The sequence below is a fragment of the Jaculus jaculus genome, chromosome 23, assembly GCF_020740685.1.
Source record: "Jaculus jaculus isolate mJacJac1 chromosome 23, mJacJac1.mat.Y.cur, whole genome shotgun sequence".
NCBI classification, from domain to species: domain Eukaryota; kingdom Metazoa; phylum Chordata; class Mammalia; order Rodentia; family Dipodidae; genus Jaculus; species Jaculus jaculus.
The window spans coordinates 6,993,638-7,020,024 of record NC_059124.1 but is presented as its reverse complement, the minus strand read 5'-3'; the positions used below and the strand labels follow the sequence as shown (position 1 = coordinate 7,020,024).

The window sequence follows — 26,387 nt, the reverse complement described above, 5'->3', positions numbered from 1 at the left end:
TCAGATTCCAGAAATACATTAGTAACTGGACTGGGGCAGGAAGGGCAGGGGCAGGAAGAGAGAAGAAGGAAAGAGTTTTCAGCATGATTCGCATAAACCATCCCATCTACCCCTCAGGAACAATTTTTCAAAGTGCTTTTCGAATGGAATGGTTTATAACAATGCTAAACTGTGGACCAGACATGCCAATCAGCACCAAAAATTAAAGTGTTTTCTTTTTGTCTTGTCTTTTTTTTTTTTTTTCCCAATAAGGGATGGAAGGTCACCTCACCCTCTTTCCCTCAGGAGAAGACTTGTTCCAGATCCCACCTGTGGTCTCCGTCTGCCCCCATTTCAGATGGGCATGGTTACAGCCCGTGGCTAATTTCCCCCATTAGACAACACTAGGGTTTGTCTACAACAAAGCAGGTTTAGAAGAAGAAACCGAGGTTCAAGACCCAACTGGCAGGAAACATCTCCCTTAGGTAGCAGCTACTGCAGACAGCAAATGGATGGATCTTTGAGATCCACCGTGCTCAGTCTTGGTCACACGTGGTTAGGCGTGAATTTACATCCAATATGGTTCACACGGGTTGTTTTGCGCTCTCTCCCCACCGTGCCCCTCCCGGTTTCTAATTCCTTCTTGAGTTCATACTGCTTTGCAATCTAAACATGCTCTTAGTTGGCGTACACAGTTCTTTGTAATTCTACTAAAAGGGGGCACATGTTCTAGTTCATAAACACAGAAAACCGAGTCTCTATTTTGTTCCCATGTTGCAGGCGTACACGTTCCCTAGCTACTCTGCAGATTTTCCTGTAAGCAGTTTTATGACGACGTTTACATCATCAAACAAAAACTTCGCATATACAAGGGATTCCCTTATGTTGTACTTTTGAATAGGCACCAAATGCGCTGAATTATTGTCTTTTTTTTTTTTGCAGGACCATTTTCTCTCACTTCTAAAAGACCTTTAAAATATGACCTAGGTGGGGGTAGATTTTTTTTCTTTCTTTTTCTTTTTTAAAGTTTCATCCTAAAATACAAATAACAAAGCATAACCGAGAGAGAGAGAGGGAGGGAGAGAGAGAGAGAGAGAGAGAGAGGAGAGAGAGAGAGAGAGAACAGATGATCGGTGCGACTCTCTCGTGGCCCGGCCCGGCGCCCTCACAGGTCGATGTCTCGCACGTCTGTGGGGGTCGTGGCTTGGTCCAGTTCCTCCTCAGACTTGGATCCTTCACGTGGCTCCTGGCGAAACTGCTGCAGGCTGTTCAGCAGCACGGCCTCGATCTGCTCCTGGCATGCTTTCAGGCAATCCTGCGGGAAATGGAGCCAGACCAGAGCTACTTAGAGTATGCCCAAAGTGTCTCCCCAAACAGGAAGAATATGGCCCGTGCTGGTCTTCCACTAGAAGTCAACGTCAAGAGAACGAGAGGTGTTCTCAATTGCCTTGGAACCTCCATGAGCCACCAGCACCAGCATTACTGGGCACCGGCCGGAGAGGCATCATTGGACCCAACATGACAGCACTGGCATCATTGGTGCCAGCTGGAGATGCACCGGTGTACCCTACACAGACCAGCTAGAAGCCCAGGTGTACCCTCTTTTGGGAAACATTGCCCCGAAGGATGGTCCAGCTATGGAAAGACATTGCCTGGTCATCAAGGGGCCAACTGGATGCTCTCTGCCTGGGAACAGCTAGAAGGTGACAGACAGAGGATCAGTTTCCCCAAGGTCCTTCAGGGATAGCCAAGCCAGCCCCTGAGGAATAGGTAGGACAAGAAATAGTTAACTCATGTTAAGTTCCCAGACACTAAAAGCTCCTATGTCTTCTGTTTTATTTACCACCCTCGCTTTTCCTGAAAACATGATACAGGACGTTTACAAAACTCTGGACACTCGAACTTGTCCAATTTGGGAATAAGCAAGAATTTGCTCTATATTTGGTAGGGAAAATCCAGACTGAGTATGCCCCAGGCAGAAGTGTCTATTAGCTGGGAGACATAGAATGCAACGGGAAGTCATGGCTGTCGCTAGGATGGGACTGTTGCTCAGGCGAGGAGGTAGGAGGGACCAAGCCAAAGAGACTGCTTTTCACAGGGGTCCCCAGCCTCTGCAAGACTGCCTTCCCGCACTCTGCCACGGGGCCCACATGCATATGGAAACATCTGCTAAATTGAGCCGCCCGGTGTCTGTCGGCAGTTTAACATACACTTCCCTTTCTGTTTGTTTCACTGTGCCATTTTCACCAGCTAGAGGTTGCTATTTTGCCAAGGATAAAAGCATTATCTTTATTTTCCAAAGACCTAAAATAAAGTTGGCACGAGCTACCAGGGAGCAAAGTTTCCATTCCCCACCCCCTCCCGCTCCACGTTTTCTTTCCTATCGCTCATCTCCGCCTTTCAAACTACTGCTCTTCAAGAACGCGCGGATCAGGAATGACAGCGGAGTAAGGGCAAAGAGTAGAGAGAAAATGTCCCCCAGTACGTAAGGATAATGGAAAAGAGACCAGCAGGACACAGCAGCCCTAGAGAACTTCCCTGTTTCTCCATGTAAAAATGCCCCTGGAACTGTAGACGCACCACCATGCCTGACTTAGACTTCTTTTTTATTTTTGTTTTTTAATATATTTTATTTATTTATTTGAGAAAGAGAAAGAGGAGAGAGAGAGAGAGATGGGTGCACCAGGGCCTCCAGCCATTGCAAAGAAACTCCAGACACCCTTGTGCATCTGGCTTATGTGGGTCCTGAAGAATCGAACCGGGATCCTTTGGCTTTTCAAGCAAACTTCTTAACCGCTAAGCCATTGCTCCACCCCTACACTTCTTCAAAGAAAAGTATGGATGAGCAATTACCCAAGCCTGGTTCTAGGGACAGTGTTGGACAAGACAGAAGCAGTCCAGCACTGTTGGGTCGATACTGACATCAATAAGGAGTCACAAACCTGTATCAAGGACTATGGTGGTTTGATTCAGGTGTCCCTCATAAACTCAGGTGTTCTGAATGCTAGGTTCCCAGCTGATGGAGATTTGGGAATTAGCACCTCCTGGAGGCAGTGCATTGTTGGGGGCGGGCTTATGGGTGTTACAGCCAGTTTCCCCTTGCCAGTGTTTGACACACTCTCCTGTTGCTATTGTCCACCTTATGTTGGCCAGGGGGTGATGTCCACCCTCTGCTCATGCCGTCGTTTTCCCCTGCCATCATGGAGCTTCCCCATTGAGCCTGTAAGCCTGTAAGCTTCTTTTTCCCAGAAGCTCATTTCTACCAGCAATGAGAACCTGACTGCCAACAAGGACTGATTAACACCTCTCTCCCTTCTCTGTGGCACCTCCCAGTCACATCCTGCACCCCGGAACCTGGGTCCACCTCTCTCTGTTCTGCTCTTCTCCACGTGAATCCCGCCAGGTCCACCCAGCAGCCCCAGGCTCCGAGGTCATTGCTCACTCAGGGCTAAGGTGGACTGTGTGATTCTAGCAGCAAGTTTCTGTAAACGCAGAAAGTGCTTTCCCATGTACGACGCTGAGTTCCAAGCTCACACGGGGGTTAGCGTCACAAGGTGGGCACTGGATGTAGTCAACGGTACTGGGTGCAACCCCTCAGCAGGATCCTGCCAGAGGGCACCGTGTCTCACACGGGCACGTCTACTGCTCAAGCTGGAGTGGGGTAGATGGTCCTTGCCCCTGCTCTGGGCACTGTGCAGAGGGGCTCACTTCACACCCTTCCCCCTCCGCTCTAGACCTTGGGTGTCAGTGGGTGAGACCCAGGACCGTGGCATCGGCTCACGTCTCACCCACTCCCCACCACCCACGCTGTTTTCTTCTTTCTATTCCCTCCTTCGTTTCTCATTTCTCTGGGCTTCTTGCAGAGAATAAGCAGCCTGGTGTGGAAGCTGGCGTACAATGCTCCTCCACCGTGCCAAGTGTGACAAGCTTTGCTTGGGAGGCAGGGAAATGAACCGGGGACAGAACCTACCGCCAGCTGTTTACCCGAGAGACAGATCCTGCCCAAAGCACCAGCCTGAGACCAGCGGGATCCTCCAGAGAAATGAAAGGGGCCTGGAGGGATGGCTGAACGGTTAAGGCGCTTGCCTGAAAAGCCTAAGGACCCACATACAACTCTCCAGATCCCAAGTAAGCCAGATGCACAAAGGTGAGGTGAGTGCAAGGTCGCACATGACCACTAGGTGGCGCAAGTATCTGGAGTTCGACTATAGTGGCTGAGGCTCTGGCTCACCAATTCTCTCTCTCTCTAAATTGGAAAAAAAAAAAAAAAAAAGGAAAGAAAGAAAATGAAAGGATTCTCAGTTGCCTAAGGGTCTCTGATTAAAAGAAAGAAGCTAGGTGTGGCGGCACACGCCTGTGATCTCAATACCTGCAAAGCTAAGGCAGGAGGGTGGTGAGTTTAAGGCCATCCTGAGATCTGTGTGACCTGTAAGGCATCTTTCAAGAAGCGAGGCCACCGATGCTGTCTGCATGGGAGACCTTGCTTTCCCAGCAAGAAGCCTCGTTGTCTCCGTGGGCTCTCTTCTGGAGCCATGGCAAGGCCGTGCGGGCTGGCACGTGGGCCTCGGTAGCATGGTCCACTCAGAACCCTACAGCGCCAGTGAACTACGCGGGCCAGCCTGTCCTTCTCCAGGGAAGATCAGGCTGCGGCAGGCTTCAGGCCACACGATCCTCTTTCAGATCACCAGTATCCATCTTCTGCTGCAGCCCAAGGTTTTAAAGGCACACTTAGAGAAAATCCCCTCGACAGGGAAGACAGGATATCTGGCCATCGCTGCTACTGGACTTCCAGAGCCATGGGACTCAACATGAGTAAAAAAAAAAAAAAAAATCACATGTGTTCCAGGTAAGGACAGGCCCATAGGCTATCCTGAACAAAATGGAGGAAGATTCATAGGTTTTATATAAAACGCACACTTCTTTCTTCAGTACTATGTTTTTGAGAGAAGGAGGAGGGAGGGGCTTTATGTATGTACTGGGGAATCGAACCCAGGCAGGCAGGCTCTGCTAGCAAGTGCCTTTAACAGCAGAGCCATCTCCCTCACTGAGGTACTGTTTTCATTATAATCCATACCGTGACTGACCCTGGCTGACCCTTGATCCCTTTGTTTAGCAGGGAAAAAAAAAAAAAAAAAAAAGGGCTAATGCAGTCAGCTCAGAAATGAAGGACCCAGAACCCCATTCCCTCCTTCTACCTAGAACCAGCCTTGCAACACAGCAGGATGCCAAACCTATCTGGGGTGCCCCTCCCTCCCACCCCCTCCCCTTCTTCAGCTCTACTTCTTCGCAAGTCGGCGATTATCAGCTCGGCTTTAAGCTAGGATCTCTCGTTCCTGGCTCCGCCAGATGGGACACCGTGAAGCAGGAGCTCCTATGAACCACGGTGAGCGCTGCACTTTCTGGAGGGAGAAACAGCACCTCGCCCTGCCTGATACAGCTCTGCAAAGTGACCCTTGGTAGGGTCTCGTTCTAGCCCAGGCTGACCTGGAATTCACTCTTATCGTCTCCGGGTGGCCTCGAACTCACAGCGATCCTCCCACCTCTGCCTCCCGCGAGTGCTGGGATTCAAGGCGTGCCACGCGCCACGCCCTGGGCTTAAAGTGACACTTCCTGAACCCCCAAGATCATGTATGCGTATTCTGTGAGCTGACCAGAAGAGAAAAAAAAATAATGGGGGCTGGGAATGTAGCTCAACGGTAGAGTGCTTGCTTAGAATACACAAGGCCCTGGGGGTCAATCCCCAGAAAAATAAATAAATATCACCAACAACAAAAACCTAACCCAAAAAGCCACGTCACACTGATACTGTGACCTGCCATGTCAGGCCCCCATTCTTGCCCCAATGACAGAACACGTGGCATGGGAGTGGGGGGAAGAAGTGACCTGGTGGGATTAGAACCCTGCCCCTGACCCAGGAAGCGAGACAAGCAGGCAGTCAAGAGGGTTTCCAATGGGACAGGATTAGCACATGACACCCTCACAAACAAACACGGTGTCAGAGGATTGGGAGGTGTGAGTGGCCCACGGAGAGCAAACAAGACCCCCCCCCTTGCCAGCCAGGGCACAGGAGCCTGGGGGGGATGGGGTGGGGGGCTGGAGAGGCGTGTGTTCCCCGGGGATACCCGTTAATCGGAGCAAGCCTTCCAGTTTCAGAGCTTTCTTCTCCTTATACACCCCTGGTTCTTCTGGGGTGTAAGGAAGTTCATATAGGACAGCGGCCGTCCGAGGAAAGGAGGCCCAGCACCAGGAGTTGTGGGGAGGAGGGGAGATACAATGGTGTATCCCCCGTGAAGACGCCACACAGATTAAGCAAAGCGCAGGGGGCTCTGGGACCCCAGCTTTGCCGCAGCCCCCGAAGCACCAGGCGTTTGTTAAGATGCCCCAAACTAAGCTGATTCAAAGAAGATCCCCGACGCTCATCTGTCAGACTGGGTAGACGGCACTCCACAGCTCCGGGGGTCCCCTCTCTGCGCCCCCACCTCCCCGCCCGCCCCAGCCCTGGGAGCCCTGACAGCAGCGGCCTTACACGGGACTCCTCCGCCAACTTCCTCCGCTTGCTGGCTCGGGCTCTGTGCCTTGTACCCTCCACCACCTCCATGAATGGGGCTCACGGAACTCCAACCATTTGCCCTCAGTGTAACTGCATCACTCCATTGTCCCCACACATGCACTGCACTCAACAGAGGGACAAAGGGTTGAATGGGCCCCAGACCCGCGGCCAACTCAGACAGAGACAACTTAGGAAACTATCTCATTCTTCCTTTCTTCGCGGGCTGTTTGGCTCTGTTTCCTTGCATACCAAGTGAGCACTGCGAGAGACGGGGGGGGGGGGGTCCCCGCGGCTGACCCTCCTCACTTCCACCTCACCTCCCTGCCCCCCCAACCCGCTTCCCTTCCCTCCAGCACCAAAGGCCACAGAGGTGGCCTCAGGATAGCGGGTTGTGAATGCACTGTACTGAGACAGATGAGATGCTGGGGACCCCAAGGAGAACTCGGGGCTCCAAGAGGGACCCCTTTCATTGTCCAGCTGGTTGTGTAGTTGGTTTATAATCACGCCCAGTCGGCCAGGATTATTACATGCCAGGGCCGCCCTAGGGAAGGAACAGTCTAGAATCTACAATTCTGATGTAACTTGGATGGAAATGACTGGATGATTAGAAGCTACCCCCGTTCTCTTAAATATCTTCCTCTGAAACTCAGCCCTCAGCTCCACTCGGTAATTAGCAAATATGCTTAAATGTGAAATCTAAGTGATTTGTTCTAAGACAAAGTCAGGAAATACTCACAAGATCCTGGCACATGATTAATGTTTAAGATATAGAGAGACAGGGCTAGAGAGATGGCTGATTGGTTAAGGCACTTGCCTGCAAAGCCCAAGGACCCAGGTTCGATTCTCCAGGACCCACGTAAACCCGACGCACAAGGTGGCACACGCATATGGAGTTTGTTTGGAGTGGCTGGAGGCCCTGGCGCACCCATTCTGTCTCTATCTATCTTCCTTTTCCCTCTCTCTCTCTTACTAGCAAATAAATAATGATTAAAAAATCGTTTGAGGGCTGGAGAGATGGCTTAGCGGTTAAGTGCTTGCCTGTGAAGCCCAAGGATCCCAGTTCAAGGCTCGATTCCCCAGGACCCACGTGAGCCAGATGCACAAGGGGGTGCACGCATCTGGAGTTCGTTTGCAGCGGCTGGAGGCCCTGGCGCGCCCATTCTCTCTCTCTCTATCTGCCTCTTTCTCTCTGTCGCTCTCAAATAAATACATATAAAATAAACAAAAAAAGAAAAACCATAATAATAATAAAGAAATATTTTTTTAAAAAAATTGTTTGAAAAATACAGAGAGACAGATACATAGCTCGATCAATCTCTGCACAAGTCTTGGAGTTACCAAAGGGGAGGCATTGTTGAACCCCATCTATGTGCCCTTTGTCCTTCACTCCTTTCTTCCTCCTCACCTCCCTCTCTCCAGCCTCATTCCCTGGTGACTGCCAGAGGCTGGGAATAAAAAGCCAAGTCCAAGTTGGGTCTAATTCAAGGTCTTATAGCCAAGTGAGGTAAATGCTGGCTCAAAGCTCGAGCCCTCTGCCGAGGGGACGGAAGAGGAACCTTGATTCCGTGGGGGCCCAGGATGGTCGCTACCTCCTCTGAAAACTTCAGCCTTGGCAACGGAAGCCCCCATAGAAGTATCTCTCCCCCACCACCACCCCACCTCACCCCAAAGCCAGCCTGTCTCCCTGGCTTGTGTCTGTTTTTAGCCACTCTTATGGCTGGAAGGAAAAAGTACTGAAAATATCCCACCCTCTGAGACCTCACTCCCTGCAGAACTGCTGGGGCGTCTCGCTCAGCGTGCTCTTTGGAATGGACCATTCCGGTTTATTTTGGCAACCAGATGGAAAAACAAAGACCCACTTTCTCAAAAGCTGCGTGGGCCCCTGTGACTCCAGCTATCTGCCGCTGGCCACCAAGCCAGAGAAACTAGCTTGGCTGTGGTCGACAAATCGCGGGGACTCACTTGGAAGAGTCTGAGCCCGGATCATCTGTGAGCCATCATCACCCGAGGTGGGTGCGGAACACCATGAGTTTAAAGAGATCGTAATGAGCAAAGGTGCACTCTGTCAGCTCCTTCCGCTTCCTGACTGTCACCAAGGGGCCCAGTGGTCAAGGGGGACGTGTCTCTCTTCCGCAAACAAGAACCCAACAACAATACTTGCAGATATTTCGCAGGCTGGCCAGGGTTGTTACGCACATGTTTGTGTGTTCATGGTATCTGTGTAAATATTGTCATAAAATATATTACGACGATATAACATAAAAATTGCCACGTCCACCAATTTTTCGGTGTTCACTGGCATTACGCAGACATCTGTGGTGGTGTGCAGTTTCCACCTCTAGAATCTTTCCTTCAACCCAAACTGAAACTGTACCCATTAAACACTAACTCCACCTTCTTTTGTTTGTTTGTTTTTTTGAGGTAGGGTCTCACTTTGGTCCAGGCTGACCTGGAATTCACTATATAGTCTCAGGGTGGCCTCGAACTCACGGCGGTCCTCCTACCTCTACCTCCAGAGTGCCGGGACGAAAGGCGTGCGCCACCACACCCGGCTTTAGCCCCACATTCTTTACCCACCCCCGGGGTCCTGGAAAAATCCTGTTTCAGTTTTGCATCTACAAACTTGACCATCCCAGCTGTTTTGTACAGTCCTTGCCTCTTGTTTCTAGCACTTACCATAATATTTTCCAAGGTTCAGAATTCCCATTTCTTTCTGAAGGATGGATTAAAAAGTCCATTGCATGTGTATACCACATTTTGTTCCTTTGTTCCAAGGACATTTTCTACCAACATGACTCTGCTCATAGGCTTCAATTTGACATTAGGTCTCATGGGTCCTTTGAATGGATATCTTGTGCAATTACAGTCCAGGACACATTATTTAGCATTCATTCATCTCTGCTTGTTTTGGTTTTGTTCTGCTTTTCGAGGTATGGTTTCGCTAGCCCAGCCTGACCTGGAATTTACCCGATAGTCTCAGGGTGGCCTTGAACTCACGGTGATCCTCCTACCTCTGCCTCCCAAGTGCTGGTGCTGGGATTAAGGGTGTGTGCGCCACCACACCCGGCTCCTGATTTTCTGCATAGACACGAAGTCCTGTCCACTCCTGCTTCCAGCATGGTGCCTGCGCACCAGACCTCGCTCATCTGTGCTTTATAACGCAGCAGACGGCAAGAACTCTGACTCAGGGGCAGGAGAGATGGCTCAGCAGTTAGGGCACTTGCCCATAAGGACTTATAACCACAGCTCAACTCCCCAGCACCCACAGAAAGCCAGAGGCACAAAGTGGCGCCTGTGACTGGAGTTTGTTTGCGGCAGTTAGAGGCCCTGGTGTGCCCATTCTCTATTTCTCTCTCTGCTGGGTGTGGTGGCAGATGCCTTTAATCCCACCATGGGAGGCATAAGTATGAGTGTGAGGTGAATTCCAAGTCAGCCTGGGCTAGAGTGAGACCCTACCTCAAAAGACGAAACAAAACAAAACAACAACAAAAAACCCAAACAAACTGGTAAACAGAGTTCAGAAAGCAAAACTCACCTCCCTCCAAATGTTAATGGCACCTGAAATCCTAGCCCATTCATTCCCTTTCCCTCTGGACTTTAGATCTTCAGAGAATACACCAGTGAGCTAGCCCAGACAGCTCAAAACTTACCCACTACAATACTCTGAGGGAGTTTGTGAGTGAGCGCCTGGGAGCTAAAGGTAAGCAAGGAACTTACTGTGGTCTCAAATGTTTACTTGAATAAGTGGGGTAAATCTTACCTTCTACTTCCTGGAGCACTGTGAGAATCAAGCCCAGCCTTAAGAGTTTAAATAAGGAATGCGGTGCAAATTCCTTGCAGAAATGAGGTATCAGGGCTGGGCACGGTGGCGCACGCCTTTCATCCCAGCACTCGGGAGGGCAGAGGTAGGAGGATCGCCGTGAGTTCGAGGCCACCCTGAGACTACATAGTGAATTGCAATTCAGCCTGGACTAGAGTGAGACCCTACCCCGAAAAAAACAAAACAAGACAAAACAAAACAAACATAAATGAGATACCAGTTCAACGACCGTGACTGACAGCCGAGTGAAGCTGCTTTGTAGGCATTTGACTCAAGTCTGACAGCTGACTCGAACTCACGACCACTGCATAGTATTGGAAAAGGGCACATGGTTTCTCCAGCATGACGCAAGGCTGGCTTCCAGTCATGAAAACCAAGTTATAGACCATAAGCCCGATGGCAGGGGGCGGCAGGGGAGAAGAGTGTCTTTGCAATCTGTAGTTGGAGGCCTGCTGAAAAAGCATGTGTTGTAGAGGCAGCAGTGAAAAGCCTACCTAATGTGTTTTATCATGCCCCTCAATGCCTGTCACCTCCCTGAGCTGGCAACAAGGGCCAAGACCAACTACGGATGTGTGGGAGAGAAAGTCAGCAAGCCACAGTCCTTGAGGTCAGGGTCTCGCTCTAGCCCAGGCTGACCTGGAATTCACTATGGAGTCTCAGGGTGGCTTCGAACTCATGGCGATCCTCCTACCTCTGCCTCCCGAGTGCTGGGATTAAAGGCGTGCGCCACTACACCCGGCTCCAACGGCTTTTTTTTTTTTTTTAATTATTTTTATTCATTTGTCTGATAGAGAAAGAGGAAGACAGAGAAAGAAAGAGAGAGAGACAGAGGGAGAGAGAATAGGCACACCAGGGCCTCCAGCCACTGCAGACGAACTCTTGCCCCCCCCCCACCCGTGCATGTGGCTAACTTGGATCCTGGGGAATCGAACCTGGGTCCTTTGGCTTTGCAGACAAATGCCTTAACCGCTGAGTCATCTCTCCAGCCCATCAGCCAGTGGCTTTTTGTCAACACAAAGCTCCGGAGACCACAGCGGGAATGGTGTGCAGTGTCGAGGCTGGGGTCAGGGCTCAGCGGTTCAAGTCCTGGCTCTGCCAGTGCCCACCCCGCCCTTCTCTGCCATCTGGGGGCAAAGCAGGCACTGTGTACAACAGTTTGGCACTGAAAGCCGTGCTGGCTGGGCCCTCTCTGACTGCCGTGTCTTGGCTGCTGGAATCAGGGGCTCACTGGATCATACTCCATCCCCAAAACCTTGCTGCTAAGGAGTTCCCGGTTCTGGCAGCCAGAAGCCAACAGCCTCGGGGTCACCAGCACAGAATGGGGCGCGGGGAGCAGTCTATAGCTAATAGTAGTTTCTCAAATTTGTAGAGCACTTTATCTTTTTTTAAAAAATATTTTTGTTTACTTTGTATTTATTTGAGAGTGACAGACAGGCAGAGAAAGAAGCAGACAGAGAGAGAGAGAGAGAATGGGCGCACCAGGGCCTCCAGCCACTGCAAATGAACTCCATACGTGTGAAACCCCTTGTGCATCTGACTAACGTGGGTGCTGGGTAATCAAACCAGGGTCCTTTGGCTTTGCAGGCAAACGCCTTAACCACTAAGCTATCCCTCCAGCCTCCTTGCTAAATTTTATACTACCTTAAACGCTTACCTGCAAAGACACCAAGAAACAAACAACAGCATCAACAAAATCTGTCCGATTTACCATCATCAAACTAACTAACTGTCTTTTGGAAGCGAGGAAGCGACACCTTGGTCTCAGGCAAGAACGTGGCTGCTACCTACCACGTCAGTGTGAGTGATCTTAGCCAGCAGCTCCGTGAGAGCGTCACACGTGAGCGAGCTCACTTCCTCGTCCTGCTGGAGCCCGCAGATGGCCGCGCCCACGCTTCCGGTCGCGATCATCGATGGCGGGTACATGGCGAACTTGAAGTCTGCAAGGAAGGAGAGGCCGCAGGTCAGACTCACCAGGGTGATGGAGCCCGGAGCTCACCGGCTCGTGTGCGCTTAAGACGTTGGAAGGCGCAGGTTGGCTGTCCTAGTGACGTGGCTCCTTCAAGAGCACTTTTCTCCCTTGCGTCCTTCCACAAGGAGCCCTTTATTAGTTTTCCATACCATGGGATATTCTTGATGTTATTAATTTTACTTTGATTTATTCATTTGAGGGAGAGAGAGAGAGAACGGGCACATTAAGACCTCCAGCCAACTGCATGGGGCAGAGAAGTGAGCTAAACATGGTCTCCTCTGGGGGTGAGGGTAGAACACAGCCGAGCAGGCTTGGGACTATACAGGTAATACATGCCCTGTACCCCACAGGTGGGAAACTCTCCAGATAGGCATCAAGAACTACATCAAGAAAGATTTTGCTTGTTTGTTTTGGTTTTTCGAGGTAGGGTCTCACTCTAGCTCAGACTAACCTGCAATTCACTATGTAGTCTCAGGGTGGCCTCGAACTCATGGTGATCCTCCTACCTCTGCCTCCCAAGTGCTGGGATTAAAGGCGTGCGCCACCATGCCCAGCAAGAAAGATTAAAAAAAAAAAAAAAAAAAAAACCTTGAAAATTATGTTTAAATGTTTTTGTTCGAGAGAAAGAATGGGCACGCCAGTGCCTCCAGCCATTGCAGACAAACTCCAGACGCATGCGCCACCTCGTGCATCTGGCTTACATGGGCCCTGGGGGAGTCAAACCTGGGTCTTTACGCTTTGCAGGCAAGCACTTTAGCACCTAAACCATCTCTCCAGCCGAGGATTTTTTTGTATCAAAAACTGTAAGTGTAAGCCGGGCGTGGTGGCGCACGCCTTTATTCCCAGAACTTGGGAGGCAGAGGTAGGAGGATCGAAGTGAGTTTGAGGCCACCCTGGGACTACATACTGAATTCCAAGTCAGCCTGAGCTGGAGCAAGACCCTACCTCGAAAAAACAAAAACAAAAACAAACAAAAAACTGTAAGTGAAGAATGGAAGCAGTAGTGTAGAAAATGGAATAAATTGGAACAGTTCACACAATTTTCAACATAAGGCCTCAGGTCAAGCATCTTCAGAGGCTAGTTTTTTTGTTGTTGTTGTTGTTGTTTTCCTTGAGGTAGGCTCTCGCTCTAGCCCAGGCGAACTTGGAATTCACTATGTAGTGTCAGGTTGGCCTCAAACTCATGGCGATCCTCCTACCTCTGCCTCCTGAGTGCTGGGATGAAAGGCGTGTGCCACCACCCCCGGCTAGATAGGTTTTGATATTTATATATTATAGGTATTTATAACTGTCTCCTAATTACGCTTCTCCACCCCACTTTTTGTTTATTTTTGTTTGTTTATTTGAGAGTGACAAACAGACACAGCGAAAGTGGGTGGGGGAGAGAGAGAGAGAGAGAATGGGCGTGTCATGGCCTCCAGCCACTGCAAACAAACTCCAGATGCATGCGCCCCCTTGTGCATCTGGCTTGCGTGGGTTCTGGGGAAATGAACTGAGGTCCTTTGGCTTTGCAGGCAAAATGCCTTAAACGGCTAAGCCATCTCTCCAGCCCCTGGACGCATTTTTCACGGATGGCCAGGGACCCAGCACTGAGTCCGCAGTGAGCTGCCCTCCACAAATCACCGAACTGTGCACACAGTTCCTCCACCACCTCTGCTCAATCCCAGGAACACCAGGCAGGCCTGGCCGTCTGTCTGTCTGTCTCTCTTACTTGGCTTTCTTCCTTTAGCCATTCACCATTTCCACCTCGAGGGACATATATTAGGAGGCTTTACCCAACTTTTGCTGGCTGCCAATGCTGACTGTGTCTTCTCCACTCTCGGGGATTCTATGACAAAACCCGCTTTCCTGCCCCTTCCACATGGACCACGGAAGGATTCCTCTGCTCAGTGGCCTCACTGGCTCCTCTATGACACTGTTAACACAAGAGGATTAGTCTCTTAAGGCCGGGGTGCCAACTAATTGGCTAGCATTCACCTCCACTGGTGCATTGGACCAGCGTGCTCCATGGGAAATTTCAAAATAAGTTGTTTTCTCATCTGCAAAGAGCATAGCAATCGTACCATAGTGCCATCCTGAGGATAAACTGAAATCGCCCATGCTACCAGCTCAGGGGCAGTGCCTAGTTTAGGGTAAACAATACATGTTGGCTGCCATCCTCTCCTCACTCCTGGCCTTCATGGCTCACCCACGGATCCTCCTGGGTGAGTGGGAAGGGTGATTCTGGCTGCCGTAGGCTCTACACAGCACCTGTCGAGTGGGGGAGAGGCGTCCGGCATCCCTGGGTTGCAAGCAGATGTGGAGAGCAGGCCAGGCATGCTGAGGGCCACAAGACTAAGGGCTCTGTGCTCCCTGCAGAATCTCCCACTATCCACTCGGGCATGTGTCCCACAAACGACCTCATGGCATCTCCAAAGCTCCTTACGTTGCTTTGTCCGGGGTGGAAGAAACCGAGACCCCATGGGGGAGTGTTAAGCACCCACTATGAGGGGAAGACAGAAGCTGGTAGCTCGCTTTACCACGCAGCCTGCACCACCAGAGCCCAGGAGCAGTGCCCTGGTGAGGAGCTCCAGACATGGCCTCCTCCCTCCTGGGGAAGGCAGGCAAAGAATGTGTTACAGATAGGTGAATGGCGACCTCGAGGTCACGTGACCCGCGCAAGGTCACTCCTAAGCGCAGGGCCTCAGGTTTAGACCTCTGGACTCTCGATCCAGAGTTCTGAGTGAGTTGCCAGAAGTTGGTCACTCCTCAGGGTTACCTCCCTCGTGCAAGAAATATGGGACACTCTTTCACACCAGGAGTGAGAGAGGAGCCCGAAAGAAAGGGCCTTTGCTCAGGAGTCTAGTCACATGGGTCCAAGTCCCAGCCACGGCTCTCACAGGCTGTGGGATTGAGTGTGTGATTAACGTCCCCCCAAGAATGTTACACAGGGGGCTGCAGGAGCCAGGAGAAGCGCCCCGTATCTGTCTACTTTGAATCTGCCATTCTTTGCTTCGTGTCACAGGAGAAGGAACACTACGCTGTCAGGTTTAAAAGGAGGTTCTGCACGGTAAGATTCACACGGGCTAAACGGAAATCCTTGAACTTGAAGTTGGCTGCTCTGCTCTTGTTCAAAACTAGGGGAAGGGAGCTATGCGTCCCCGGGAAACTGTGGTCTGTCCCTTTTCTTCCCCCAGTCCTACGACCTGTAGTCAGTCAGGTGGAAGTTGAAAGGGCCAGACCCCAGGGTGCTCATCTGGCCAGTGGGTAACACACCAGTGATGTCGTTCAAAACGTGCGCATCGGCCACACCACAAACCTGTCCTGGCCCAGGACCGCTATGGCAATGATCGCTAATGACAATGTAACCCCACTGGAAGGAGGGGAGGGGCTGAAGGTGCTCATCCACCTTACGGCCAGGTAGGAAGTGGGACAGCCAGCGTCCCTCACACGCTCGCCTCCACACGGCTGGCTACAGCACGGACATGCCCGTCCCGCAAGCCACTTCCTCCTCTCGGCACAGTTCAGAGGCTCGGGATGGAAACGTGGCTAGCATTCTTCCTTCCCCAAACTCGTTCTGGATCAAGGGCCAACTCTCCTGTCTTCTCTGACTATAACTTGGGGCTAGAACTCGATGAGATGTGCCTAGGAAAGATCCAGAAAGCACAAAAGGTTCTGGTTCGCCCTGGGGGTGAACCTCGGGGTAGGTAAGGGGAACCTAGAGGGGTGGCTACTGGAGTATGGTCCAGTAGCCATAAGTAGGCGTCCGATGCCGAAGGAACACGCTATAATGGAGTGCCTGGAGAGAGACAGGTCTCTTCCCTGTGCCAAGTTCAGGTTCAATCCCCTTTGCTCTTCTAGAAAAACCGGAATCCCACGTTGAGCACGTTATCATGTATGATGTCTCCAATGCCCAAGCGTGACTCTGTCACCTCAAGTGTCCCTCTTGCACTGTTTGCTGACCCTGGGCTCCGGTGCAGACCACCCAAAGGAAGGTCTCAGCCCAGATCTTCTTCCCCAGCTCCAAAAGCTCTGGACCACAGACATGCAACACTCTACCACCGGGCATGAGCACAACAGGCAATCTGAGGCCACCTTTACCCCCCAGAAGACACTGGAGGGCTGAGCAGGGAAGGAGGGCCCCTCTCTGCCCTGCCGCCAACCTTACCCTAGAGCCCACAGAGCGGACTGCTGGCCGGCCCCCCTTCCCTCTCGTGGCCCCCTGGGCTCCCCACACTCCCCTCCTTCCCCTTTCACACACACATACGCTCAGCACACCCTCCTAGCTCCGCTGCCAGCTCTTTCACAACCGCCTCTCCCATAAACCCGCCACGCCGCCCCGGGGTTGGCCACCTACCATCTCTCCTGCCCCGTGCCCCTGCGGCCCGACACCCTGGCTGCAGGTGTTTCCGACCTGTGAGGTGCTATGGTGGGCAAGATTGGGTGCCACCGGGCTGTCCGGGCAGGTGGGCCCCTCCCACCTTTCGCTCTCCGTCGCGCCGAGTCTGCTCCTTGGGCGTCCTGGGAACTCAACCCATTCACCAGACCCTGGCTTCATAATGCAGAAGTTCTTTACAGCAGTCATCTTTAACCCTCCCCGCCCCCCCCCACCCCCATCTGGTTGCTCAAACCTCCCTCTGTAGCAGTGGGCTCCAGCGTGGCTCCCTCACTTTCCAGAGCCCAAGAGGGTACCAGGGGAGACATGAGGAAAAGGCGGTCCTCCCCACTGCCCACACTTCCCCGTGGACCTCTGTCCTCAGTTCCTGAATCCCAGGCTCCCTATTCCGGCCCCAAAGTTGGCAGCCGCCCCGAGGATCTGGGCAAGAAGGCCAAGAGAGAGGGGGGGGGATGGGATCCCCAATTTTAGACAATGGGCTTATGGCCTATACAGGATTGGGAGATGTGCCCATAAACCAGGGGGTTGATTCCACCCGGCACCCACACCCCGACGTGAGAGGAGTGAGGGGGAAGGGGGCAAAAAGACTCCAAAAGACCTGTCAGTCAAGAGACAAGGTCAGAGTGGAACTCTGGTCACTGGCAGCTGGGTGACGGGAGGCTGGGTGGGGGGGGGGGGAAGGTCAGCTGCCTAAGAGGCACAGGAGAGAAAGGACTGGCTTCCCCCTCCCCCGCGGTGAATCATGGCCAGAGAGGAAAAGGAGGTCCTGCAGAGCCTGGGAGACAAAATAACAGAGGTCAATGAGGGGCTGACCTCTAGGGCCCAGGCCAGACATCAGAAGGGCAGGAAGCAAAAGAATGACTGCTGTTCAAAACACAGCAAAGGCGGCCTCCTCTCCTCTCCCTTCTCTCCTCTCTTCTCCACTCCCTTCCTCTCCTCTCCCTTCCTCTCCTTTCCTCTCCCTTCCTCTCCTCTCCTCTGCCTTCCTCTCCTCTCCTCTCTTCTCCCTTCCTCTCCTCTCCTCTCCTCTCCTCTCCTCTCTCTTCCTCTCCTCTCCTCTCCTCTCCTCTCCTCTCCTCTCCTCTCCTCTCCTCTCCTCTCCCCTCTCTCCCTTCCTCTACTCTCCTCTCCTCTCTCTTCCTCTCCTCTCCTCTCTCCTCTCCCTTCCTCTCCTCTCCCTTCCTCTCCTCTCCTCTCCCTTCCTCTCCTCTCCTCTCCTCTCCTCTCCTCTCCTCTCCTCTCCTCTCCTCTCCTCTCCTCTCCTCTCCTCTCCTCTCCCCTCTCTCCCTTCCTCTCCTCTCCTCTCCTCTCCTCTCCTCTCCTCTCCTCTCCTCTCCTCTCCTCTCCTCTCCTCTCCTCGCATCCATCCCTCATGGCTGCTGGAAGGGCCGCTACTCCACAAAGGAGCACAGGACCCATGTGTGTGCTGTGAGGCCTGATGGGGTCTGCAAGGGCAAGAACTAAAGATGACCAGCAAGGACAAGCCTGTTCCCCCTGATCTCACAAGTGACAGGCATGGAAATCTTACACTCAAGCAAGCAAATGCAGAATCCATGGGTCCTTCTGGACACAGGTAAGGACAGCCAGAAAAACAACAACAACAACAACAACAACAAAAAAAACCGAGAAGTTGGAGCCACAATTAATAAGTGCCACGGCACATCTGGTTTACAAAGCATTTCCCAGCGCATCATTTTACCGAGCTTTTAATTTTCCTATCAGTCCCGCCCCCCAGCCTCTGCAAAGGCCAGAGAATGATGTAATAGTAATAGGCATGCTCTGCAGATGCAGTTGAACTTTCAGAGAGGCTAAGGCTGTGCAAGATCACGCAGTGGTAAGTACGAAAGCCCGACCTTTTGACTGAACAAAGGCCAGGCGGTGCCGCACATTTCACAGTCAGCTGTCTCAAACTCCTGAACAAACACACGGCAAGGAATGGTGGTGCACACCTTTAATCCCAGCACTCAGAAGGCAGAGGTAGGAGGATCGCTGTGAGTTCGAGGCCATCCTGAGAATACAGAGTGACTTCCAGGTCAGCCTGGGCTAGAGTGAAACCCTACCTGGAGAAACCAAAAACAAACAAACAAACAAACAAACAAACAAACAAACAAAAAACTGCCAACTCTCAAGTTCCACCTGCCCAGGACAACTATCCCTGGCAAATTTAAGCCCCGCCCCCACAAATGGTAAGTTCTTATCTAATTACAAACTCCTGACACCTCTGACCTGGGTGATTCAAGGTTTTAGGGGTCGCCTGCTCTGTGGTGGGTTATTATGATCTCCATGGTGGGTGAAAAGCTTACTTAGCATGGAAATATCAGCTAGGTTAGAGGTTATAGCCACAATGGGCTGCAAGTAAAGGCCAGGCAAGGATCTAGGGCTGGGCTGGAGAGATGGCTTAGCGGTTAAGAGCTTGCCTGTGGGGCTGGAGAGATGGCTTAGCGGTTAAGCGCTTGCCTGTGAAGCCTAAGGACCCTGGTTCGAGGCTCGGTTCCCCAGGTCCCACGTTAGCCAGATGCACAAGGGGGCGCACGCGTCTGGAGTTCGTTTGCAGAGGCTGGAAGCCCTGGCGCGCCCATTCTCTCTCTTTCTCTGGGTCTCTTTCTCTCTCTGTCACACTCAAATAAATAAATTTTTTAAAAAAAGAGCCTAGGGCTCAGAATCCTTGCTCAAAGCCTAACAGGTTCACTCCCTCCTGGAAGAGGGAACGCTCTACAATGAAAAGAATTCCTTTCGTCTTCCCACTCATCAAGGCAGGCAGCATTATTTATTTACTTAATTATTTTTGGTTTTTCAAGGTAGGGTCTCACTCTGGTTCAGGCTGACTTGGAATTAACTTATGGAGTCTCAGGGTGGCCTCAAACTCAACGGTGATCCTCCTACCTCTGCCTCCTGAGTGCTAGTTTTAAAGGCGTGCGCCACCATGCCAGGCTAGCATTATTTATCTTGACACTCCTTGTTTCTTTCACCTATATTTGCGCCCCCAAACCCCTTTAAATTTCCTCTTGGGCTTACCTCCCAAGCCATCCTTTCCTCAAAAGATTAAAGATTTAAAACACAGCCAGTGAGCAGTATATGTAATCTTCAACGAGCACTTCAGACATCATAAAGAATATTTTAACAGGCACTAATTCCACTGCCCACCCCCTTACCACACCTATCCTCATAAAGCATTTATGAGTGGCCCAGTACGAGGATATTCCAGTGCCGATCAAGACAGCAAACAGCCCAGGAATGAAGCCTCCGTCTGTGGATGGCTCAAGGCGCCTCAGCTGGACACCTCAAGTGGCACGGAAGCCGATGCCACCTTCTTGCCTCCCACCACCCCCGACAACCCAAGTCCGTTCTCACCCGTGGCACACAGGGCGATGAAGGTCTGGGCGTGCTTGCGGATCAGGGACAGCTTCTCCCTCTGCTGGGGCAGCTTGCGGAGGATGTACTCGATGAAGTCGTGAGGAGTGACGGCGGCCAGGTTCCACTTCAACTTGCCCAACACCACCAGTTCCCATTCCTGGTGAGAGGGGAAGAGGGCAAGAGACTGTAAAACCCATGGGCTGACTTGGGAATCTCGGCTGGGGGTGGGGGGCAATCCAGGCCCGTTTTAATGATGCTCATTAGGACACGGCTCACTGCTAGGCTGCTAGATTGTAAGGGGGTGAGGAGGGGGGGGTTCCCATTTGTCCCTGTGCCCCTGCTGCTTTGAAGTTGGTGAGAGATCTTCTCACGCTGCAAATGTCAGGCTCCACTGAGGACAATGAGAAGCCACGTAGCTGGTGCCAAGATTCGATTTCCCTTCCATTTCTCTTCCTCCCTCGCTACTCTGGTCCATCCAACTCCACCAAATACTGCCGCCTGCCCACACAGAAACTTGGGCCTACAATACGATACAGCCAAGGTCATTGCAGCCCTGTGGCCGTACCTTACTGTATATGTCTGTACCACTGAATTAGTAGGCTTTTCAAGCCTTATCAAAAAAAAAAAAAAAAAAATGGGGCTGGGCAGATGGCTTCATGGTTAAAGCGCTTGCCTGCAGAGCCGAAGGACCCGGGTTCGATTCCCTGGGACACACGTAAGCCGGATGCACGGGGTGGCACATGCATCCGGAGTTCGTTTTGCTGTGGCTGAAGGCCCTGGCGCGCCCATTCTCTCTGTCTTTCTCTCTCAAATTAAAAAAAAATTGATGCGCACAGATAAAAAGCAAAATAAACTTCCTTGGCAATGAATTAGCTGGCTCTTGCTCGGTGCCAAAAAAGTGCCATTCTTCTCTTTGCCAATAAAACGTTCTCATCTGACACATGCAGGCAAACGTCTTGGGGATACGACCCTCCGCCCTTTCACCTCCATGCTTCATGGACCTTTATCACCACCAAAAGGCTAGAAGCCATCATTTGCAGCCCCCTCTGCAGAGGGGGTGACTGAGACAAAATGGAGGTGCTTAAAGAGGGTCACAGGATCCCTCAGCCATGTGTTGGGACAATGCAACCATCTCTCTTCTAGATTTCTCACTGAAGCCCTGTTATGAGCAACCTTTATTGCTTTTCTTTTTGAGTCAAGTATGGGAAACTGAGCTAGAGCAAACTGAGGCCAAAAGCAACAACTTAAAAAAAATATGTGCAATTAAAAAAGAAAGAAAGAAAGAGGCTGGAGAGATAGGTTAGAGGTTAAGGCACTTGCCTGAGAAGACTAAGGACCCAGGTTCTAATTCCTCAGGACCCACGTAAGCCAGATGCATAAGGTGGCAAATGTGTCTGGAATTTGTTTGCAGTGGCTTGAGGCCCTGGCCTGGCACATCCATTCTCTCTGCCTCTTTCTTTCTCAAATAATAAGTAAATGGGGGGAAAAATGTGAAGCTAGAACCAGACCTGGTGGTGTCTGCCAATAATTCGAGCACACAGGAGGCTGAGGCAGGACGATAGCCTAGACTATACAGTGAGACCATGGAAAAAGGGCTGGAGAGATGGCTTAGCAGTTAATGAATACGCTTGCCTGCAAAGCCTAAGAAACCCATGTTCTACTCTCCTGATCCCACAAAAGCCAGACGCACAAAGGTGAGGCAAGCGCAAGGTCGCACATGCCCACCAGGTGGCACAAGCGTCTGGAGTTCAATTGCAGCGGTGGAGGCGCTGGCATGCCAATTCTCTCTCTATAAAATTAAAAAATAATAATAATAATTAAAACAAAAGTACAATCCAAGCCGGGCATTGGGTGGCACATGCCTTTAATCCCAGCACTTGTGAGGCGGAGGTAGGAAGGTAACCATGAGTTCAAGGCCAGCTTGAGCTAGAGTGAGATCCTACCTTGAAGAAAAAAAAAAAAATCCAAGGAAAATATGCCTGCCAATCAGTTGCTTTCAGAAGTATGAGAGCCGGACACTGCCTGGCCAGTGTCTCCACTCTCGAATTCACCTCACGCCTCTGGAATCTCTTCCGTTTGCTAAGTCCACGGATAAAGATGGTTTTACCACAGCACTCAACAACTGTGCGGGGCTAGGGTGAGTGGGGGTCCCTTTCCTTCTCTGGTTCTTGGGTTTCTCATTTGTAAAACAGGAAATCTCTTCCAGACTCCACCACCTCAGATCGAGCCACGGAATATGGAAAAGAGGAGACAGGCCAGTCTACTTGGAGAGATAGAAATGAGTTTGGCTGGTCCTGGAAAAACTGAGGGCATCTCCGAGAATGCCTCGCGTCTACCAGCACACAAACTAAATGAGCCAGATGATTTTTTTTTTTCATGTGTTTGATGAAAAAAAAAAAAAAAGTCTCCAATTTTAATCTTTTTTTTTTTTTTTTTTTTTTTGCACAGAGAGATGGGGTAAAAGCCTTTGGCTGACTATCCCCAAACCAGAATCTTTAAAGATGGCTTGAATCCCAGCCCTTTCCTTCTTCCAGGGCACTGTGGGCAGATACCCCTCCTCTGGCACCACCATTAAATGAAGCAGATCTTCCAGAAGAAAGCACCTTTCGGGGGGCCTCTCCGACCAAACCAGAAGCAGCTGAAATCTGGCAGTGGTTCAAAGGTGAAGTCATTCACGCCCCTCTGCATTCTTGGCAGTTCCTCCCCCCTCCACCACCAGCTTTACACATGTCTGTCACTAGGTGGCAGCCCAGCCCCAGAAAGGAGGGTTTTTCACAAAGAGCTCTCTCAGTTCAAGAAGCCAGTCCTCAGCCTGGTGGACTTGGTGCCCAGGCCCAGGGACCAGCCAGCCAGGGGGAGACTGGGGGCGGCTAGGGAGTGGACAGAAGGGGTTAGGCTTTTTCTAAGCAGAGTAAAGAAAGGTGTGCAGACCACTGGGGGTGGCCCTGGGAACCGCTCTACCCACAACTGGGTGGGTCAGCAATATGGCTGACCGAGGCATGAAGCTCCCCAAGAGTTAGATGGGTGGGGATAAGGCTCCCAGTAGAAAACGTGACTGAGACAGGAGCCCCTGGAGAGGTGGAGAGATCACAGGGCTACTGGAGCCTTAGGCAGTTGGCCTTCAGATCCCTCCAGTCAAAGGCCAGGATTTTGAGTTTGCTCAAAAACTCAACGGACTGATATTCAGTGATCAGCTGCCGGGTGTTCGTAACCTCAAGACTTTTTTTTTTTTTTAAAATAATTTATCTTGAAGACATTACTTTGACTTCTCAAGGGTCTGATGGGGGTGGCACAATCCAGTCCCTAGCACGTGAAACACACTTGAGTTGCATGAGAAATCAGACCGTCGTTCAGTGAAGATTTGGAGCTTAATTAAAGGACTTGCTACCGCTAATTAAAAATATTCTGTCTCTCTCTCTCACACACACACACACACAATATTATCTCCTAAAAGCTGTGTCTTTCCCAGGGGGGAGGAGGAGGAGGCCTTACCAGCAGCTCCTGGGGCTTGATGGAGTTGTCGGTGTAAATGCACAGCTTTTCCGCCGTCAGCGGGATGGTGTCTTTGAGCTTAGAAGCCAGGAACATGCACACAGCACCCAGGAGCTGCAGATGAGTTTTTGGAGTGGGGACTCCCGCCAGGAACCGGTCCAGGTAATTCATGGCCAGAGGGAAGACCTCCTCTTCACACTTTTGTTCCTCACAGACCTACAGAGGGAGGAAGGGGAAGAGAGAGAGACAGAGAGAGAGAGAGAGACAGAGAGAGAGAAGGTTGGAGGGATAGTGAGAAATGCTCTCCCAAGCACAGGAAAAGTTTCATTTAAAAGCGTGAACTCTGGAGAATGGGCGGGTGGGCAACAACCACCAAAAAATGATCTTTGTGTGGAGGGGGAGGGGAGTAGAAAAGTGGAATAACGTTCAAGGTGAGAAGACCATAGAGTAAATGCCAAACGCTATCGGACTTGGATTTGCCCATGGAAAGTGGGGGGAGATCAAGGGGGAGGGGGCAAAGAGGGGGTGCCTTGAGGACCCTCCAGCCCGCAGGCTCAGCCCAGCTCAGCAGCCGCCCGCCGCTCCCCTTTTTTTCCGCGCACTAACTCACTCACTCTCTCTCTCTCTCTCTTTTTTTGGATTTCGTCATCTTTTCAAAAAATCAATAAAAATATTCTGGAGGCTCCGGGGGTCTACTTCTTGGTCTCATTCGAACCGTCAGACTCTGCTCTATCATTCCCGACAATTGGAAAAAATGTCCCGCGGGGTCCCCGCGGCCCAGGGGCTGCTTTTGGGGGGCTGGGTGGGGAGCGGCGGGGAGGAGAGCGGGGGAGGGAGGAGGAGGAAGCGCGGCGCAGCTGGAGCAGAGGCCCGGAGCCGGGGCGGCGTGTATGTGTGTGCGCGTCGGGAAGGGGGGGGGGGACCCGCTTCAAAAAATAATTAAAAATCGAGGAAACAACCTAGCAAAGTCCTTTGGGCCTGAAAACCCCAAAGAGGATCCAGGCTTCCCGAAAACCTCCGTTGCGGGTGTCGGCAAGGTCTGTCTGTCCGGCCCTGGAGCTCTAGATCCCGGGGACAAACTTGCAAGAGTGTCCGGCTGCGGCCCACAAGGGCAGGAACTAGGAAAGCCGTGCTGGGGAGGTGGAGGTTGGTGGTGGTGGTGGTGGTGGGGGGGGGTTTGCTGGAGACAGAAATCGGGGGACCCCAGGAAGGAGGCCCCGACCTCTTATTTTTTTTGGGGGGGAGAGGAGGGGGTGCCCCATCGTCCCGCGTGCATTCGTCCCCCTTACCCCACCCAAATCTCCGCATAGAAGAAGCTGGAAAGGCAACTGTAAGTAACCATTATATAGGCCGGGGGAGGGGTTGGGTGGGAGACGGGGGGTGGGCGGGGGTGGCTCTGGGGAAAGAGGGCATGATCAGAAGTTGGGGTGGCCAGGATGATAGGGTGCCGAGGAGGGAAGTTGGGGCGGGGGGGGGTGTTGCTGGCGACGCTTTCTAGCTTTTCCAACTGGACTTTGCAAAGCAACATGGCGAAAGCCCCGCGGCAGGTCCAGCGCGGGTGCCTACGTGGGCACGCGGGGCTCGCGCTCTCTCTCCCCGCAGAGATCGCAAGCAAGGGTGCATTAAAAAAAAAAAAAAAAGCGGTTCCTTAGGGTTCCCCCGAAACACACGTTGTTGGTTTTTTTTTTTTTTTCCAAATGCAACTTCCGGGGCTTTCCTGAATTCCCCATTTCTCTCCTCCTGTCCCCCCCCCACCCCACCCCCGTGTCTCGACCACATGCGGAGACGTGTGGACAGGACGGAATTGTCCCGAACCTTGTTTTTATTTATTTATTTATTTATTTATTTGCTGTGTGTGTGTGTGCAGGGGGGGGGGGAAGCTGTCTTTTACAGTGGGTTCCGATTTTTTTTTTTTTGTATTTTTAATGTTCTTACTACCTCCTTCGCAGCCGCGCTTCTCCCAAAAGAGACAGCCAGGTCGGGATTTGGGGTGGGGGGGTGGTGGTTAGAGGTGGGAAGACAAGGAAGCCAGCCCATCCAGGCACACACGCGGGCGCGGGGAGCCCTGTCCCCCCCACCCACCCACACACAACCTGCAAACCCCCTCCGATAACCTAGCCAGGGACAGGGACATGCGGCCACGCGTCTCGCTCAAGGGTGAGAGTGGCCACTTAGTGCCCGGAGGCCCGCATGCGGGAGGAAGGCGAAGGGGGGGTGTGTGTGGGAGTGTGCTGCCCTGTCTTGCAGTTTTGGGGTGCCGGTGTGTGTGTGGGTGTGGGAGGATGGTAGGGAGGGAGAGGGTGAGAAGTCGGGCGGCGGGCTCTGGCCCGCACACCTACCTCGAGCATCCAGGTGGCCACCATCCTGCGCATGTGCGGCTGGATGTCCTTCTGCACGCACTTGAAGTAGGAGCCCTGGGGCAGGTAGCGCTCCTCGATGGCCAGCAGATTCTGCAGGACGCGGTCGTCCAGCAGGGCGCGGTCCGGCACGGCCCTGCGGACCGGGTCCACCTCGCAGCACAGCAGCTCCATGGCTCAGCGGGCGACGGGCTTTTCTTTCTCCAAGGCACGGGCCAAATTCGGTTCTGGATTTTTCTTTTTTTTTTTTTGGAGGGTGAGGGGAGAGGGCTCCCCGGCTCTTTGCCTCCTCCTACCTTTGGCTAAATCGAAGGTCTGGGAGAGAGGAATGGGTGAGGGTGGAGAGAAAGAAGCTGGGGTTTTTTTTTGGGGGGGGCTGGGGGGGGGAAGAGCAGAGAGGAAGGGTGGAAGGTGGGCGAGCAGAGAGCCGCGGGGCCCGCCTGCCGCCTCGCGCCGTCCTGCCCTCCGAACTGCCTCGCTCTCTCCAGCTC

General features: G+C 52.0%; 1 protein-coding gene across 1 annotated transcript; it reads right to left on the bottom strand.

Moving 5' to 3' along the window:
- On the bottom strand, positions 1-26,387 carry Ccnd2 (cyclin D2). Its single transcript, XM_004668691.2, has 5 exons — positions 25,879-26,387; positions 23,540-23,755; positions 20,045-20,204; positions 12,138-12,286; positions 1-1,294 (listed from the first exon to the last, which is right to left on the bottom strand). The coding sequence occupies exons 1-5, from the start codon at positions 26,068-26,070 to the stop codon at positions 1,145-1,147; spliced, it is 867 nt and encodes a 288-aa protein (XP_004668748.1). The 5' UTR covers positions 26,071-26,387; the 3' UTR covers positions 1-1,144.

What these genes read in the sequence shown, in the direction of transcription:
- Ccnd2 (XM_004668691.2), bottom strand. Translation starts at nt 26,070, where the DNA reads ATGGAGCTGCTGTGCTGCGAGGTGGACCCGGTCCGCAGGGCCGTGCCG. An exon ending in TGGCCACCTGGATGCTCGAG is followed by an intron (nt 23,756 to 25,878) that starts GTAGGTGTGCGG and finishes CTCCCTCTGTAG; the next exon opens with GTCTGTGAGGAACAAAAGTG. An exon ending in CATCGCCCTGTGTGCCACGG is followed by an intron (nt 12,287 to 20,044) that starts GTGAGAACGGAC and finishes CCTTCCTTGCAG; the next exon opens with ACTTCAAGTTCGCCATGTAC.